This window comes from Tubulanus polymorphus, chromosome 9, assembly GCF_964204645.1.
Source record: "Tubulanus polymorphus chromosome 9, tnTubPoly1.2, whole genome shotgun sequence".
Lineage (NCBI taxonomy): Eukaryota > Metazoa > Nemertea > Palaeonemertea > Tubulaniformes > Tubulanidae > Tubulanus > Tubulanus polymorphus.
Genome location: NC_134033.1, coordinates 13,305,461 through 13,323,983, shown reverse-complemented (window position 1 = coordinate 13,323,983; position 18,523 = coordinate 13,305,461). Strand labels below are relative to the sequence as shown.

Genomic DNA, 18,523 nt, shown 5'->3' with positions numbered 1-18,523 from the left:
ATATTGGATCCATTTTCAGCGGTAGAGCTAGATAATTAAATGATAATTATCCGAACAGTAGATTGTTCTATTTTTTTAAAAACTTTCTCCACGTCAAAGTTAATAGTTTAAAAATTCAAAATACAAATTATGTTCAAATTCAGATTTCACAAACAACAACTCGTTGGCCCACTGAAACAGAGCAGCGAAACAATCTTCGGATAATAAATGTTAGAAAGAATTAGGTTATCCTCTCAGGGCCTTAATTGCACCGTACCGGTAATGGAGAAAAAGCAAAGGAAAGGTAGGTATACCCATGTAGCAACACAAACAAAATCGAAAAGGAAAATATCGAAAGTGCAAGATATCAAATTAACCAAGGATTATTTCTTCTAGCTCTACGTATTTGTGATCGAATGTTTTTAGATAAAAAAATCAAACATATAAGAACTGCTCTCAAGAAACTAGCCTATCCGTAATGACCTGACCACAAAACGCAGAGCTCAAAAGAATATCATAATCCCGTATAGAACGATAACCACACTCAAACGTGGTGAACGGATAATAAGATAAAATCCCACTATTTACAGATTAAAAGAATTTAAAAACCAGAAATTTATTTATTCAATCTAAAACATATAAAAGACACGACGTTTCGATCTTACCCTAGAGATCATTGTCACCTGACGATGATCTCTAGGGTGATTTTTGGTCATTGTTCGGAAGGTTGACCAAATTTCATCTGGGTTTGCATGCATACTTTTCGATTTTGTCTGCCCTGGCTTTCTTCGCGTTTTGAATACTTAATTGGTGGTTTCCTCAGCAGACTTTAAGGCAAGGAGATTGTCGATGGAGTTCCTTTTTTGTATCTCTTGCTACAAAAGTTAAGATATGTTTTTGTACCGTAGCTCTCTTGTATCCTGGTTAGCCCAGCATGTATGTTTCAGTCCGGTGTTTTTTTTCCGTTTACTTTGCAATTGAATATATTTCATCACACTTTTATCTTATTTTCAATAGATTTCAATAATTATTTTTGAGAGGATGTGCACTGTCATCAGTGTATTGGGCTAATATAGGTAGACTGCTTGATTATCGGTCAGTTCAGTCGACAATATCAATATATGTGTTATTTCTCAAGGCTTCGATTAACTTTCAAGTCATTTTTCGTGTCTTATTTAAACTATTTGTCAACGTATCGCGAGTACCATCGTTCCTTCCTTAAATAAAGATGAAAAATAAAATGTAAACTAGAATGTATACAGATGAAATGTTTATTGACATAATTTTTCAAAGCGATTTTCTAACAGAGTCATGGAACGTATACGAAGCTTTGGGACATCATACATTGCCAATGGGAAAAATGTCATAAGTTGGGCCAATATATTGGGGATTATTGGTCCTTGTAAGATTTATTTAATGAATAAATATAAGTTCCAACAATTTTTCAAAATTTAATTTCACAAGCAAAAAAATGAAGATTTATGTCCAGACAAATGCAGCCGCCAATCTGCCGTCGGTACCCGCCCCTCCAGACGATCACCTTTTGAATGGCGATGTCTAAACGACACATTTATTTCATGGTAAATGTCTGTCTAAAATTGATGGTTCAGACATGACACCCTAATTCATTTTCAAAGAATATGTCTGGGGTATAGGGGCTGGCGATGTCTGACCATGTTTTGGGAAAATAATGAATGTCCGATGAACGTGTGAGGGGATGCATACAGACAGCAGTTTGATAGCTGCAGGTTGATGAAGTATGGGCAAATCTTTCAGATACGTTAAGAGATATTAATACGAACGTTCTATGTCTAAACGACAAACCAGTTAAAATGTAAAGCAAATTGAGATTATTCGCCGAGTATACTGAATTGGCATGTTCACACACGTGCATAGCTGTTTACCTTATTACAATGTATAATCCCTAGTTAAGAGTCTAATGAAAAATATTAGTCTAAACTAGTAGGGTTTTTTAGCTCGTTAATCCATCAGAACTTTCTTGCCTTTTCATCAATGGGTTTTATAGCGTTTTAGTCAGCGTAGAAACGGATATGCAATCTTTTAAATAGATCAGATCGGATCGATACAAAATAAGTTTAATGGAATACAAATGTGTACATATCATTTAGTATAATTCAAATTTGCCAAAACCGTAAAATATATTACATATATAAGGCAAAAAAATGATACCTTGTTTCTCCTAATCGGCCGGGTCATTTCGTAAAGTGCAATAAGATTTGTAATCCAGTTCATTTTTATAGCTGCCGGGTCAGTTATTGTTAGCTTTATCACGATTTAAAAAAGTAATGTACAGGGTAGATAGGAGGCCGGCCGGGTCAACTTTTAAGCTCAGCAGAAATTAGAAACAAGGTATCGATTCTTTTTAGCCTAATGAGTAGATTTTCTAGTACAAATTCATCATTGCACAACTGTAAAAAATATTCTTAAAAGAAACTAATTGTTGTGTGATATAATTCTCACTATGACCACCGCGTTCTATATCAAAATAAGAAAATTCACTATACATGTACGGTACATAATTCTCTCTCTCACTCTCACTCTCACTCTCTCTCATTGTATTTACACGTAACAATATTTACAAACACAGTCAACTTTGGTTCATCAGTCCCCAGTTCAGCCCTCATACATGCACGAGTACTTAATCCGTAGGCCTACATATATTTTTGAAACAATCTGTCCAATGGGTAATTCATAATCTGTAATTTGTTACGATCATTTTGTAAGAGAACATTTTATGCATATATTTTTTCAATAGATTCCCACAATATGAAACGGAGAAGTACGAAATCTGTTAATTTTTCAACTGTTTCAAATGGTCACTCCCAGCCATTGTCCAATTTCACATTCCAGCTTTAGTACTTTTTCATTTATATTGTAATTTGGAATCTATCGCTATCACCACGCATATTATGTACACTCATTTTTTTACATTTCAAGTTTTGGACTCACAAGGTCCACATAGTCAAATATGCCTTTTATCAGAGAATCAGGTATCAGGATGTGAATGGGAGTAGCTGATCTAAGTATCTGTAATAGAAAATGTTCCATTTAGCTTTTTACAGTTTTGAATATCAACAATAATTTGAACTGATCAGGTTTTTTTTATTCATGGCAGAGAAATGTATATATTACCAAATGGACATCCAAGCCAAAAAACTTGGCTCCATGTTCTGCCGATTAACCGCAGTTGACAGCAATTCTATATCTATCTTACACTCACATATATATCTAAATTATCAACAATATTTACAAATTATATTTTTCTATAAAATGTATACATAAATTCTTCACACAGGTATATAATATAAGCAAATGAAAATGCAAAGCAGTTAAGTTATGGTTTTTTTCAGTTTATTTGACAAGCGACCCACTACATCTATATCATCTCTTAGGGATCATTCATTTATTACGTACACATAAAATTTGAATTTTTCAACCTTCCCCTGTACACAAAACTGGCCATTTTTTCTTATACATAAAGCATTACAGAATGCAATTGCACTGACCCCTCACCCAATACGTAATAAATGAATGACCCCAGAGATGAGTCAGTGAAACTATTTGTGGCCTTTACCCAAAAATGTTGGATGTCTTATTACAAGATTTGTGATACTTCTGAAATGAGAAAGGAGAGCATCACTGCTTAATTGATTTCTTGCTAAACCTCAAGTTCTAAAACTGATTGAGTATGGGGGTGTTATTTTTTCCACAAAGTTCTTTCACAAAAAAATAAATCTATCTATCCCTTAGTACCAGTTACTCAGGTAGCCGCCTTGAAAACTAACAATCCCAGGTTGCGCTTGGGCATAGCTAGGTACTTAAAATGTGGAACATTACAAGGCAGAAACAATTAAATATCCTGAACATAAACAGACAACATTGCGGAGGCCTCCTTTCTACAATACATTGGCACTACCAGTAACTTAACAAAGGCCACTCGATTAGCCTTATCATGGACGTGTAAAAACTACAGAGCTCTTGCAGCCATGTGCCTTTTCTACGTGAATACGCCATATTGGTGGTCATAAACAACATGTGATTTACCGTGCAGTACATTATATAACCTTTAAGTTTGTAAATCCCTTTTTATTTTGTTTTTTGACAAGTCTCCAGCATTGGTTGGCAAACAAATTATGATGTCAATGTACATTTTTTCAGGCTTTTCCATAATCGTAACGTCCATGAGTGGATCCGAGCGTGTCTAGCTTCTTTTGGCTTTTCTTCTTTGTATTGTGATTAACTGGTATATAATTGTGTACACCGTTACCAGCAGCGTGTTAAGCTTAAGAATACTTATGTTATGATGGCAAAATGGAATATATTTGGAATGAAATCAGATTTCACAATGAAACACGATGATCTGCATGAACTAGTTAATTACATTGGAATGGAATGATGAAACCTGTTGGGAATACTGATGCATTATCTGAAAATTCAATAAAGTAGAATGTTTTTTTAAGAGTTATTTTCATACAACTTTGTCATTCTGTACTTCATGTTTCGTTAAGAAAATCAAATAATCACAAAAATACTTGGATTTCGTTAATGAACTGAATTCGTTACTGAATCCTTGAAAGTAGTAGTAATATATGATTATTAATATGGTACATATATCTAAAAACAGCCATTTGCCATAATTTTGAGACAAGTTAGAAGACATATCTTTCACAAAATCGTTTATACACATATTTTACCTATAACAACGTTTTTTTTGCATACACTATTATCAACTATAAAGGGTCCACTGACACTATGCCCACCTCGACGGTGAAATGCTTTTAACAATCAGATCTATATTGACAACATTTTACGCAACTGTGGATTGAGAAAAAAATGCATTGTTTCGTTCAATGTACCAAACAATGCGTTTTGTTGCAATGGCTTTGGTAGACATACCATATCGAAGGCAATCCAATTCTGCCTACTGAAGTGATAAACGAAAAGTGAATAGAAAGCCCAACCCACTGGTTATCTAAAAGTATATATTATCTATCATCTTCGTACCTAACTGGTTGATGTATATACAGAAAATAACTTGAAATTCGTTGCGTATATGAATGAATTCCCTACAGTCTTTTGCCACTTTACATAAAATACTTACGATCAACAAGCCTCCTACACAATTGAGTTTTGAGGTAAACTAACTTAGTCGCGAACTAACGATAAATTACAATTTCATACTTGAGATTCGTGAGTGTCTGCATTTTCTGAAAATTCGTCACCAGATCGATCAATGGGTTTTCTGACGGGAGAAGTCGGCCGATATTCAGGAAGCCGACGTCCGAAACAGTCCAAACCAACTGGAGCGCGTGGTAAGAGGTAGTAAAGTCTTACGGGTAGATACTCGCGTGATCTCAAATAATACATGATAACGGCACCCAACGTATGAAACACGATAGCTATACACAGAACGGCTAATGTAAAGTAAGACGCGGAGAAGACAACGTCCCGTGCAGCTGTCACATAACTCTCAGTTTCGGTTTGTAACTTCTCTAAATAAGATTGTCTGTTGAAACCTACACAAAATGTGAAAGAAAACAGAATTGACTAAAGGTATCCACACATTTGGAACTTCCTGTCAAGCACATCTTGCCAACTTACCAGAAAATGGTTTGGGGACAATAGGCAGGAAACTACATGGTAATATGTCCATATTTACAAATGTTGGACTAACATCTAGCGGACACATTTTCTTTGACACACCCAACAGTTTTGTGTATAAATCACAAACTTCTTTTACATACTCAGCAAATACTTGAGCCTGAAATTGAAAAAGCGTACCAGGAACATAAGCACATAGGTTGGATATAGGTATTTTCTATGGCAAGGATTTCGGATATTTTCTTTTGAACATGATCTTGACTGTTTAAGTTCATAAGTTGATTAGTAAATACTCGATGCAGAATATAATATTACCTGTTCATGATTGAAATTTTGCTTTACAGCCAGAAGTCCCCTGAGTTCATGCTGCATTTGTTGTTTGTAAGTTTCCATAGAAACGGAATTCAAATGCTCGGCCTGTTCTCGCACATACTTATTGGTAAGCTCCTGGTTTATATCCATGGCAATTGCATACCGTTCGAATCCATTATAACTATCGATAACTTTAACAGTCAATAATTTATCAGTAATCACAACTGTCAACAGAATGATTAAACCGCTGATGATGGCAAGAAGAATTTTTGGCCATATACTTCCGTGAAGAACATTCTTGAAAAATATTATGAACGAACGAGGTGATCCTCGAGTCTGCTGCTGTAACACAATATTTCTTTGAACAATGTTTTCTTCGTTTTTCATATAAATCGGCGCATCCTGCTTACATGTCCGTAGCACTGTCGGCGCGCTATCCGAATCCATTGCCGATATAACAATATCATCGCTATCATCGAGTATATCCCCCTGAAAACGTTTATCCAATCGATTTCCGATGACTTGGTTCTGCATTTTGTGTATTTGCAAGTCATCCATGCTGCTGATGCGTTGCGATTTTATTTCAGTTTGTTCAATACCGATGTGAATGCAATTTTCGAAACCGCCAAGTATTATTTTGATAGTTTTGTACGTACGAAAAACACGGAACAAAAAAAGTAACGCGTCTAGAATAATGAAAACGTAAAGTAACACCGTAACGTCAAAATCGTATTCTAAACTATTCTGACTCGACTTAACGTTGACGGCTAATTGCGGGATAGGATTATCGTCACTACGAAACGTCATCGTATCCGAATTGAACTCATAGAAATGGAACGATTCGATAGGAGACATCTTTTCGACGGACGCGCGACAGTCATAATCGAGCATCGAGTTCGTGGAGACATTCTCTGGGAATAACGAAAATGAAGGTTTCAAACTTCGGTACCTAAAACGGAAAAACAGATATTCATTAAAACTTTAAATACCGCTATATAGAATAGTTGATTATACCGATAAAATCATACCTTTGCCAAAACTGTGTCTCCATAAGCTGAATATCATCAACCTTGTGTAAACCGAGGAACGAAATGAATTCAACTTCTTGGTTACTAAGTTTTGTTGGTACTTCTAATAGAGGAGTAACCGTGTCCCAGAAACTTTTACTCATATTGTGTATTTTGTGGGCAAATTTCAGCCATCCATTGTCGTCGACTTTTTTGACGAACTGGCCGAATTTACTGTACATATCGTTAAACTCGTGCGACACCGACGCGTTGTAAAGGTCCATAAACTTTTTGAAGTCTTCATAGAATACCGCCATCTTTTCACCCACAATTTTTTTAGCATGAGAAACAATTGACTGCGATGAATTATACACGAGGTTGTTATGTTCTCGGTACACGCGAGTCATATCAAATTCTAACTGCTTCGAGAGTTTAGTCGTGTACACATTGCACGCGCTCTGTATACTGTTCAAGAAATGTTGTTGACGACCGAGTTCTTTTTCGCGATATTGTTCCATTTTTGAAAGCATAACTTTACCTTCGTCGTCGATGTTCTTCTGAAATCGCGGGAAATCAGAAACGATCGACAAATTGGACTGATTAACGGCAAGAAAAATGGCAAGAAACACCGTAAATGTGAACATCAACGTGTAGACTCCGCGTAGCACACCGTATACTATCGCGAAAGACACACGATTTTGACGATTCATCCGGCGAAATGGAAGACGTTTTCTACTTTTCTCGACTTCAGTCACAACGTTCATCGTGCTCTCAGCGTAGATGATCTTATCCGACTTTTTCGGTTCGGTACAAATCATGTACATATAAACGAAGAAGAGAAAGATTAATATTGCGGTGAAAACGACAATAATGACCACGATAGTCGGCCAGGGAGAATGTAAATTCGTATACGAATCAGGTTCGAGACTCATTTTCTCCGATGAGTTGCTACGTATGTATAACGCTGATAAATAAATTTTATGCGTTGTATTCGAATCCGTCAGAAGGACCTCGAACGAATGGTCGCTGGAAAAATCCTTCGCCGGAAAACTGAATATGAATCCAAATTTTTTCGGACATCCAATCAACGCGTCTTGGTGGTAAATCTGTTTTCGCGTTATAGTTTCGTGTATCACTATTCCCAAGTAACCAGGACAACGAGACAATTGACCTACAAAATAGATAGAAGCTATCATAATCGTATTGTTACATCAAAATGAAGTAAGACCGAAAACGTCGGACCAGGCCCTAGCCGAATTTCAGCACGGGACAAATGATTGTGTTCGAATTGCTGCAACTTGTTCTGGAAATGACTCACTTCGCTTTATTTGAGCAATTTTTAGTATCAACTGAATGGTTTAAGTGTGAGGGCACTCTCTTATTAGGCACGGGCCAAATTTGGCACAACCCTGATCGTCTCAGTGTGATCGCAGCTATAGTAAGATTATCAATTAAGCATCAGGCATTTGTCACTCATAAAACAGAGCAATGATCACACATCTGCAACCATGAAGTGATTGCTGTCAAGACATTATGCCAAAAGATATCACATGACAGAGTTTCTCTAAATTCATACGGCAACTTCATGCGAATTAAGCATACGCAGTAGCTCTATATCAAATATCATGAATCAACATGGTATGATTGAATGGTGTAGTAACTCAATTGCGCACAAGAAATGACGGTGACTTGCACAGAAGCACGATAATCACTGCACCAATCACTGCAAATCAAACATAATTTAGGAATTTAAATTTTCGTTAGATACCTTACATGAAAAATGAAGCGTATCCATCAATACACATTAATTTCAACGTATAAATGATATTATTTACACATACCTTTCTGGTATCTAATGTTCACAGGATTGCATGACGCGGCAGCTGTTTTGTAATTAACATGCCATTATGTCGAATAGCTTAATCAATATAACGCAATTACATTATGCACTAATACTTAATTGAGCTGCTGAAATCCTGTCCCTAATAAAAACCGCCAGGTACTTGCATTTTGTCGTCTTGCGACTTCGATAACTGGCTTTTTTCGTAATAAACAATGATCTTGATATTGTATACATATATAGATACCGTAGTTCTTTGTTTTAGCACATGGTTCAGGTGAATTGATGAACGTGACATTAACAGGTGTTATCGCTGCACAAAACATTTGTAATAAGTCAATTTCAACTTGTCATACACATATTTCTCATAAAAATTAAGAATTGACTATACCCTCTGAATCCCTTAAAGGGGCAGTTCTATTTCAAGAAAAAGGGCACTTTTTTCACTGTGAAAAAGGAGCGCTTTCCTACTGAGAAATGACAGATCATGAATATGAACTGAATTAATCATTTGAGAATAGATCACTTTTGATTTTCCCAAAAAACATGAAAATTATATCCAAATTTCGAGAAATCTTGGCCCAAATTTTTTTACACTGACTTTTTGAAGGGCACAAAATCTTAGGGGGTTTGTTCGCTACCCTAAACCTCCCATTGGTGCGGTCTGATAGTCCATTTTGAGAGTTTAGATTATCGAGATATTTGCGTACCTTTGATCGTAATGTTCCAGTTCATGATCTTCTCATCTTTAATAAGCTTCGTTTCCAGACTATCATCGTAAACTAATGATATGCCCTTGTCTTTGAAATACCGGTACAGGATCGATTGATTCCCTGAAAACCATAGCAATGTATTAATATAATATATTGGCAATTCTAGAGCATACAAATACATATTACAATCCTTTTATAGCGAATCATTTACACAAAATTGGTTTTTAATGATTATGCAAAAGACACATGAACGTTGAACCTTCATAACTGAGAATTGATCATACAAACAATTTTGATTATCTTTTTTTCTAAATCAAGCAAATGAACAACTGGAAAAAGAACAAAATTGCAGGGTTCTAAACTAAAATTGAAAAAAAAATACTGATGGATGAATTCCATACAATACTCAAGTTTGTAGCTGCAAAGATTTAAAACCTCCAAAAGGCTTAGCGCTGTCCTAGAACATAAAACAGTGACTCATTCAATGAGTTAAAACTAAAATTCAATTCATTGTAGTATGTGGCAAAAATCTCCATTTCATTGGTAAATTTGTATCGTCTTACCACTACTCGGAAGTAATGTAGATAAGCTGCAGTCTTTTTATGCCGGTTCCAACCCACCTTACCATTTCGCTATGGGCTGGTGAGTACCGTTAGCCAGCAGATAAGACTGCGACAATTCCAATTTTTAACGTAGGGTGTGTGAATTATTTAGACAAATGTTTCATCCAAATTCAAAACAAAACAAATTTCACACAATATAAAAGAAATCAACAATGAACCTAACAACACATATTTCTGGCTTAGGGACAGCAAATTTAGGAAATTAGGAATAATTAAGAGAAATTTTTGATTGTATATTGCTTTTAGTCATACATTAAATATCATATTTCCAATTATGAAGCTCATTGCAACATGCTTCATATTTCACTTCACCATTACTACATCAAAACTAACGTTCATCACTTTCACTGACGATTAAACATTTACATTAACTGCATTCTATTAGGACGGGGAAACACAAAACAATTGCCACCCTATTCGTTATATATCATTTTAGTTTATTATGAATACAGATGAAAATGATATTCAAGAGGCATTATTCTACAAACTCTTATCAATATGATTTCTATCTGAAGTAATTTCTAATTAGTGCGCAGTTACATTTTACGAGATATTTTCAGAATGGGAAAATGTCCTTACAGTAGCGTCTAATTCTGATTCAACATTTATGATTTGCCATCATCATAATTTCAACAGTGCCAGTAGACAAAACAGCTTAGCTAGTATAAGTGTTTCACTGGGGCAGTCAATATTTCCACTTCCATTTTGAAAGTTGATATCTAGCCAGAGCCGGTGATTAATGGTATTCTGCCTCCGGGTGTCCCCATCTGCTGTGTCGAAAGTGACATTATCTGCGTTGCACTTCATACAGGTTTACATGACTTAATTACATGAAGGAGCAAATTTTTCCTCAAGGTTACATACAAATAGAAGGTTTGGCTGGCCTATAATCAATCAATGTATAACTAGAATACAAATTTCATGGAAAACCATTTCACAAAATGCGCACCCTTATGATTCATGACTATATAACTATAGATCGTCGTAGATTAAAACTGGATGCATACCTATAATGGTGCCAAAATTCCAATCCCTGTATCAAGCTAAAGAGAACCAACTCCCACATTATTGTGCATACACATTAATTAAACGATTTCAAACCAAGACTGACTGCAGTTAAGGTAAATAAGGCATTCACAGTCATCGCAAAACATGCTCGTCAATCTCCAAAACTGAATAACTTGTTCAAAAAAGAGGAACGACACTGAAAAAGCTCATAAGAACCCAATAATCAAAGATGTTTAAATTCTGGATTGTAACATATTTCTGATGAAGTTATGTTTTAGGAAAATCACAATGTTTAGTAGGGTCAGGAGGCCTAATGGACCATGGATTTAAGTGAACAATGGACAAACATATATAACATCAAGTTATCATTTGCAAAATCTTTTTTTCTCAACTCATATCGATTGGCTTTCCAGACAGATTTGAGTGCCAGTGGCGGCATTAATGTTTGTTTAGGATAACCTTATCTCGAAATTATGATTTTATCGCATGAATCTCCAATTTTATATTGATCCCACCAAAAGTATGTTGACTTTTAATTTCTCTAATGTAATTACTACTTAGATGTCATTTATTTTATACATTTTGAGAATTTTAAGTTACAAGCTGTGGGGTTTTAGAGCAAGTTTAACTTCAGTTTAACTGCATTTAAGATTGGGCCTTTTTAAATTTCACACAAGTACATCAGTGTTGGGAGATGACTTCAAAGCCAATGAAAGAAGAGTAGCAAAAAAGGAGCTGCAGCAAAAAATTCAAACTGGAGATGGCAGTCCCAGAAAAAAATTAATCAGTTTTATTAACCATATGAATTACATTTTGTTCTGGGATACTAAAAACAGAAAAAAATGTATTCAAATATCTTTGAAGAAAAATAATAATGTTCCATTCTCCTGTAGAAGTCTTACCTGCTATTGAAGTGAAATGAGAAAATCAAACATATATTTCATTTAAGTGACAAAGATATTACATTAATTTTTAGTTTTATACCAGAATTAATCATATGATACTGTTGTGCAGTTGGTTGTATATGGTAGGCAAATACAAAAACTATATATGAAACTGAAGAGATCGAAATACCCGGCAAAGGCAATTGATGAACCAAGACACGAAAACAAATTGGCAAAACTTCCATCATGAAATTTCGAAATTATAATTATAATCTTTTTAAGAAGTTATTATTGTATTCTTTAGTTTTATGTTTCATAGTATTACATGTATTTATGATTTTTCATGGAAGACTTGTTGGAAACAAAAGACAAAATGACGGAGACACGGTTATCTAGAATGCACGAGTTTGCGTCGAGGTCCAATTCCAGAAATTGTCACAACCTCTTTCAAACATCATTCCGATATTCTGAGAGCTGGCTATATCCTAACATATCAATCTAATTACACCACATAACAATTATTGACTTACCAGGAACAGATATTCGAATGAGTGGTTTCTTGTTCTTCGCTTTTACGTAATACTTGAATACATTTTCCACTTGAAGTTTGTCCGGGTTGATCTGAGTGTGATCGGGTTTATACATTTTCTGAACGCTATGAAATCCTTTCACATCTCGATAACAGCCATCGCCATTCAGCCAATTTGAGGTGCTAACCTGAAATGGTTTTGACACCTGCGCCGATAGCACGTAGATGTTCGGCTCAAATTGAAAGGCTTGAATAGGTTTTCTGTCAAATTCGGAATCATTTTTCAAGGCGTGTAGACTAAAAGCCGGTTGTTCCGTGCCTTCTGGTTGGTGACCGACCAGAATATATTCATCTCGTATCGGAACGTTCGTAGCGTGTTCAACCTTGAGGAAGTCGATATCAATCGACGCATTTTCATGGAACTTCAGACCTTTATTGAGAATGACTTTTTCTTGTCTAGGGGACAGGTAACCAAATTTATCGACGTGTACTTGGTAATTGATATGATACAGTTCCTCCGTCATTGCATACTTGAGATGGCATTGAAATTCTTCTTTTAGATTTTCAAATACCGGCTGAATTGTATATCTCATTGCATCGCCTGAAAAAACATACAATTCCGTTATTATCTTTCATTAATGAAACAATCCATGCATACAAGTACCCGTTTGTTGTAGACGGTCTTACCCATTGCACATTCGACGGGAGTTGTCTTACAAGGAGGGGACTCCAGTTTCTTGCAGCTGGGCGTGTACAAGCAGTTCACATCACAACATGTTTTTACTTCAAGAAACAAGAAATGAAAACATAGAATCGTATGCCCAATTCAAGCCGATGAGAAAATGTGATGATTGGATCATAGACATTATGAAATTATATCTAATTAATACTGCAATATTGAAAGTTTATGAAACTTACATCCACGGCAACTGCTTTGCCTTATAGCAAGCATACACTGTTGACACTTTGTCCTAGCATCGGTGCAATCTTTGGACAAAAATCTAATGTCTTGGTCTTGGACCATGGTCAAATTGAATAGAGTATGTAACAGTGGACTGTTCTGGTTGCAGGCCACGCTATTCACTTTGTCAATCATGCGTTCTGGGAAGGTTGACTAAACAAGAAAAAAAAGCACAAACAGTCTATAAATGAGTGAGTGCGCTCAAATTGATAAAGGATCGGGCGAATAAACAAATGACTTAAATTATTTGGATAAAATGAAAGAAAATAATATGTATATTAGAATGTTTACATTGCAGCAAGCTCAACAGAAAATACGTGACATAGATGGCAAGTCATATATAGACGTTAGCACAGATAGACAGCATGCTGCAAAGTTGCAACGAGCAGCAAAATGCATCATATGCCAAGAAGAATATTTGAACTAATAGTAATCTTACACCAATATGAACTGACAACTAGAATTGTCCCTCAGTGATAAACCTGAATTCAAAAAACAAATGCGGGTTTACTAATTCAGGAAAGTCCTTTCATTCATAGAAAGCAAAAAAGCTGAACCGTTTTCAAAGATGATCATTCATGCATTACTAATAGCATGAGCATTCTCGCATAACAGCGCAGACCATGGCCGTATAAACTGGATTATACGTCCATGCATAGACCAATAACCAGGGTTCCAACCATGGACGTTCAAAGTCCATGTTCCAACTAATGCTAACCCGAGACTAGTAGATTTTCTTTCAAAAACTAGCCCATTACTAAATCTATCAGTCCAAAAGATTTTTGAAATTAAAATTCATCATCGTTTCTTTCTTTGCGGCGATAAAATTATAAAACTGGCAATTTCAGTAGTGTCTGGTTTTCTTACTCCCGGGGGAATTTAGGTGCATCCAGCAGTGCGCTCACTACCATAAAAGTGAAAAACAACTACTGGGAAAGGATTTCATTCTTGCTTAGGGATAAAAAAATCTACAGGAAAGGATTGATGAAATTAATGCCCTTTAGATTGTGACGCAAGACTCTTCATATTTCATCAGCCATACCACTGATTTGAAATTACAGATGTTCAAAAAACAGCATTGCGCTATCGTTCAATCGGTTTCTATTGAGATGCATTTACAGACCTTACAGTGACAACTCATGTAATTATTACAAAACAACCACATTCACATGCAACAAGCAGACAAAAATATTACATCCCGTGAAAAATGACAACAACATGTGCAAGAATCAGACAAAAAAACAATCAAGTCAAACATAATTGACACCCGTTTTCCAAGCAACTAACATTATCAGCAAACTTGTTGAAGATAAGCAACACTAAATACAAGCATGTCCAGTGCTTTAATCAAACCAATCATTATTATATAACACAAAATGATAAATCAAACGAGGACAAAAAAACTAAATAGTGATACTTAATCAAATATGAAATTAAATGAATATTAATCAAGCTTAATTTTGTGCTGAAAGAAATCAAAATGATGAGTTTTAAGACTAAAAATAAGGCTCTTTAGAGGATGGGAAAAAACGAAAAAAAAAAAAAACAAACAAACCAATTCATGTAAGATACTATGATATATCAAGATATGGGGCAATTGATCTAAAAGAGATTGGGTATGTGCTTTCCGAAATATCTTTTATGCATAAATTTACATATGTTCGTCGTTTTCTGGACATTAAAAAAGGCAAAGAATAAAAATCTATGATCAACTTTGAAGTATTTTTTACAGATGTCATGTGTATTGTCATCACTACAACACTAGAAATTGAAGACTCATAGATTTGGCATTCTTAGCACATCAAGAGATAAATGCTAACTCTAACATCTCGTCACTCCCGATACTAGAAGACTGATATATCGGTTCATTCCATCACCTTTGAGGAATTGGAGCGTCATTTTTTCCACCTCAGTTCAGAAGAGATTATAACCAAAATATCAAGACACGCGACATTGTGTTCCCCACATTAAAATAACATGTCTGCTGCATTATGATGAAAATCTTTCTGACGTTTAGAACTTTCAGACAGGATAGAATTGAATATTATGTCAATGTGCACCCATTCCACCATTAATGAATAGCCAACCTTCAGAGGTTAATTTCAATCACGAATACCAATCAAAAGAATCAAACCTTTTTCTTAGGCAAAGTCAGGTTAAGTGTCTCTAACTTCGCAGGTGTTATGAAAAGTTCACTTAACTGAAAAAATTTAGAAAAAGATTACTTTCAATTATCATATCACCCGTACTTATAAGCGTAACCCTTTTGAAACTGCTCGCCAGCTGTACCGGTACAGGCCCTGGGCCAGGGTGAACTGATCTACCACTGGGACTACCATATCTAGACCAGCTGCTACCACCATCTGTGAATAGTCCTATTCTACTCACATCAGATATCAACTTATCATACAGCGAATTCGCATTAAATTGTAGTGATATGCTATGTGTATTTCACCGTCTATAAATGATAACTTAACTAAAACAATCAATGGCTCAGTGGGAAAACACGAATCGACAAAAAAATTTGCCGAATTATCAAGATATCTTTTACTAGGCAATAAAAAGACCTTACGGTAAATGAAAAAGATGTAACTAAATTACAAGTACAACATGGGCACATAATAGGCAGGATTAGTAAATATTGTAAAGGAAGCATGCTTTCACATTAATGTTAATATTTTCGCCAAATGTGTTATTTGAACCTGCTGAAGCCAATAATCAATATGTTAAACTTGTTAAAAGTTATCAACCACACAAAAGCTGGTTAATAAAGTGACGATGCAAACAAGACATTGTATGCCTTCTAATCAGTTGTTAGTAGTTGATACAATTATGGATATCTATCAAGGCAGAATGATTCAATGTGGACTCAACCCATTTTGGACCCAATTGCACAGATGCGAGTTTTTTGCAGGAGTTGAAATAGTAAAATCGTTGTACTCATCACTGTGAAACTGGGTCTTTAAAAATAATATTGTTGTACATAATCGATACAATCTTTTTGATGAACACCCAAATCTGGTAATAGAATAAGACCAAAGATGCCAGCATGCACACTCATTTCATACCAAAAGGACTGCTTGTTTCTCAGCATATTGGAAAAATAATTGATGGCCATAGATTAAGGTGTAAAAAGTTCCGAAGCAATATCATCCTATCATTATGACATCGCATGACGATATCATCATCTATAATTTAAGTGATCAATCTGAAAATAAATAGGTCCCCTGTGTCCCAAACATAGAGTAAAGCTTTCTGTTCATAATACATTCGTATGAATGTCAGTAATGAGAAATCTAAATCCATTTGATGTTACCATTGGGGCTTTTGTTATAGAATTCTTGGTGATAAATTCATCTTTGATATTCAAAAACACTTAAAAACTTACCGCGATTACTACCAGTAAATATGATTGAAGATGCTAAAGAAATATCCAATCTATATTGTTTTTCAGGATATCAATTACACCTTTTGGACGTACTCGCTGAAACCTGACTATAGGCTGTTTGTAATAATATTCTTTTCAATCAAGGAATAACGGTGTGGATGGAAATATTTTAGAATCTTTCTTATATAAATGAACGGGCGAGTGCATGTGAGGAAAGATTAAAAATGAACGTTGTTGAGATTCTTTCTGAACTAAAAACTAGCACTAATTGAAATACACGGTATGAATGTTTCAGTGACGTTTATATCAGACGATTTAACTGTGCAGCTTGTATGTTGAATACAAAAATTAAGCTTCCTCTTGTAGATACAGCGACGGTGTATTTTTTTAAATCCTTTTGATAGTCGAAAACATCCGAAATCACCTGCACACCTACATCAGTTGAAAATGTGAAGATCGCACATGTACAAAGAAAAATTGCAATGTATGAAACCTATATGTGTAAGTCTGAGACCTGAACAACCCAAATGACAGAGCAGTTACGCTGTTAATTGAACTGGCCAGGTATACATAGTAATAGCAAAATATTGTGTATCAAAATCGGTCGATACTAAAACTGTTTGTATGTCCCATTTACTTTGCCTGGGTAAAAACGTTTCAAAAGCCAGGCCAATTTTCAATATACCAGCATTTACTGATCAGAAACAAGCGATCTCTTTTGAACATCAATGGAATATAATATTACAACTCCGAGTCAGATAGTTTAGTAGGGTTTTAAGCACACAGGACTAAGCAGAGCTTAGACATGTGCACTTTCGTCCACGTTTATCTATTTTATGTGCTAAGAATGCTACATATTGTTATATCCCTTCTCCAAACATCGCAGGTGGGAAACTAAAAAGACATTACCTTGCTCTGTAAAATGGGAAAATACACAACAAACATAAGTAAGATAGAATTCCTTGCAGTAAGAGAACAAATATCAGATAAACAGAGGATTTAATAATGCATGGGATGAATGTGAAGATTCCTACTCAACTATGTTCATATGCGTAGGCTGAATTTTCATTATTATTGAAGTATTTTATCGACAATGTTGTATGAAGATGTAAATTGTTTATTTCTCGAAACAGATCGTATGTTCCTGATTAATTTTAGAAATGTGTAGCTCGTGTTACAGATTTATGTTACACATGGAGGAAGGCCTAGTTTCTAGTTTCTAGGACACTAACCACACAGTTTTCGTGTTAACAAAGTAAAAGATCTTTCTAAGCATTCTGCTGATACCAAATTCATTAGCGTCGGTGACTAAATTAAGTGAAGTAGAATTACACATTTCATTTTTCAGGTAAGAATAAGGAAATTATAGAATAATTATATATGGGTTAAAATAATCCATTATAGTTTCCTATACTTGGTTGTATATAGTAGTGAAAATTGAAACTTTTAAAAGGAATTATTTAAGGTTCAAAGGTACATGCTTAGGAGTTAGTCAAAGTTTTATATAAGTGTAGAAATCACTTTGATAATGGACCTCTACAAATCTGAGATCTGAGTGTATCTGAGAATATATAAGTTTACAGTATTATTCAAGAAATCTTATGAATGTCTAGCAGAAAAAGCCAAGCCATTTCCAACCTACATCCTAAAATTCACA

General features: G+C 35.1%; 1 protein-coding gene across 1 annotated transcript in view; it reads right to left on the bottom strand.

Annotated features, from left to right (window-relative positions):
* Positions 1 to 1,247: 1,247 nt before the first annotated feature.
* The window catches only part of LOC141910730 (uncharacterized), a 30,591-nt gene continuing 13,315 nt past the window's right edge, over positions 1,248 to 18,523 (bottom strand). Inside the window, exons 14-21 of the mRNA XM_074801469.1 lie at positions 13,436 to 13,631; positions 13,205 to 13,300; positions 12,519 to 13,118; positions 9,471 to 9,593; positions 6,942 to 8,091; positions 5,917 to 6,862; positions 5,602 to 5,761; positions 1,248 to 5,516 (exon numbers count right to left, since the gene is read on the bottom strand). Of these exons, the coding sequence (XP_074657570.1) occupies positions 5,176 to 5,516; positions 5,602 to 5,761; positions 5,917 to 6,862; positions 6,942 to 8,091; positions 9,471 to 9,593; positions 12,519 to 13,118; positions 13,205 to 13,300; positions 13,436 to 13,631 (3,612 nt within the window). The 3' untranslated portion in view covers positions 1,248 to 5,175. The remainder of the gene's footprint in view (positions 5,517 to 5,601; positions 5,762 to 5,916; positions 6,863 to 6,941; positions 8,092 to 9,470; positions 9,594 to 12,518; positions 13,119 to 13,204; positions 13,301 to 13,435; positions 13,632 to 18,523) is intronic.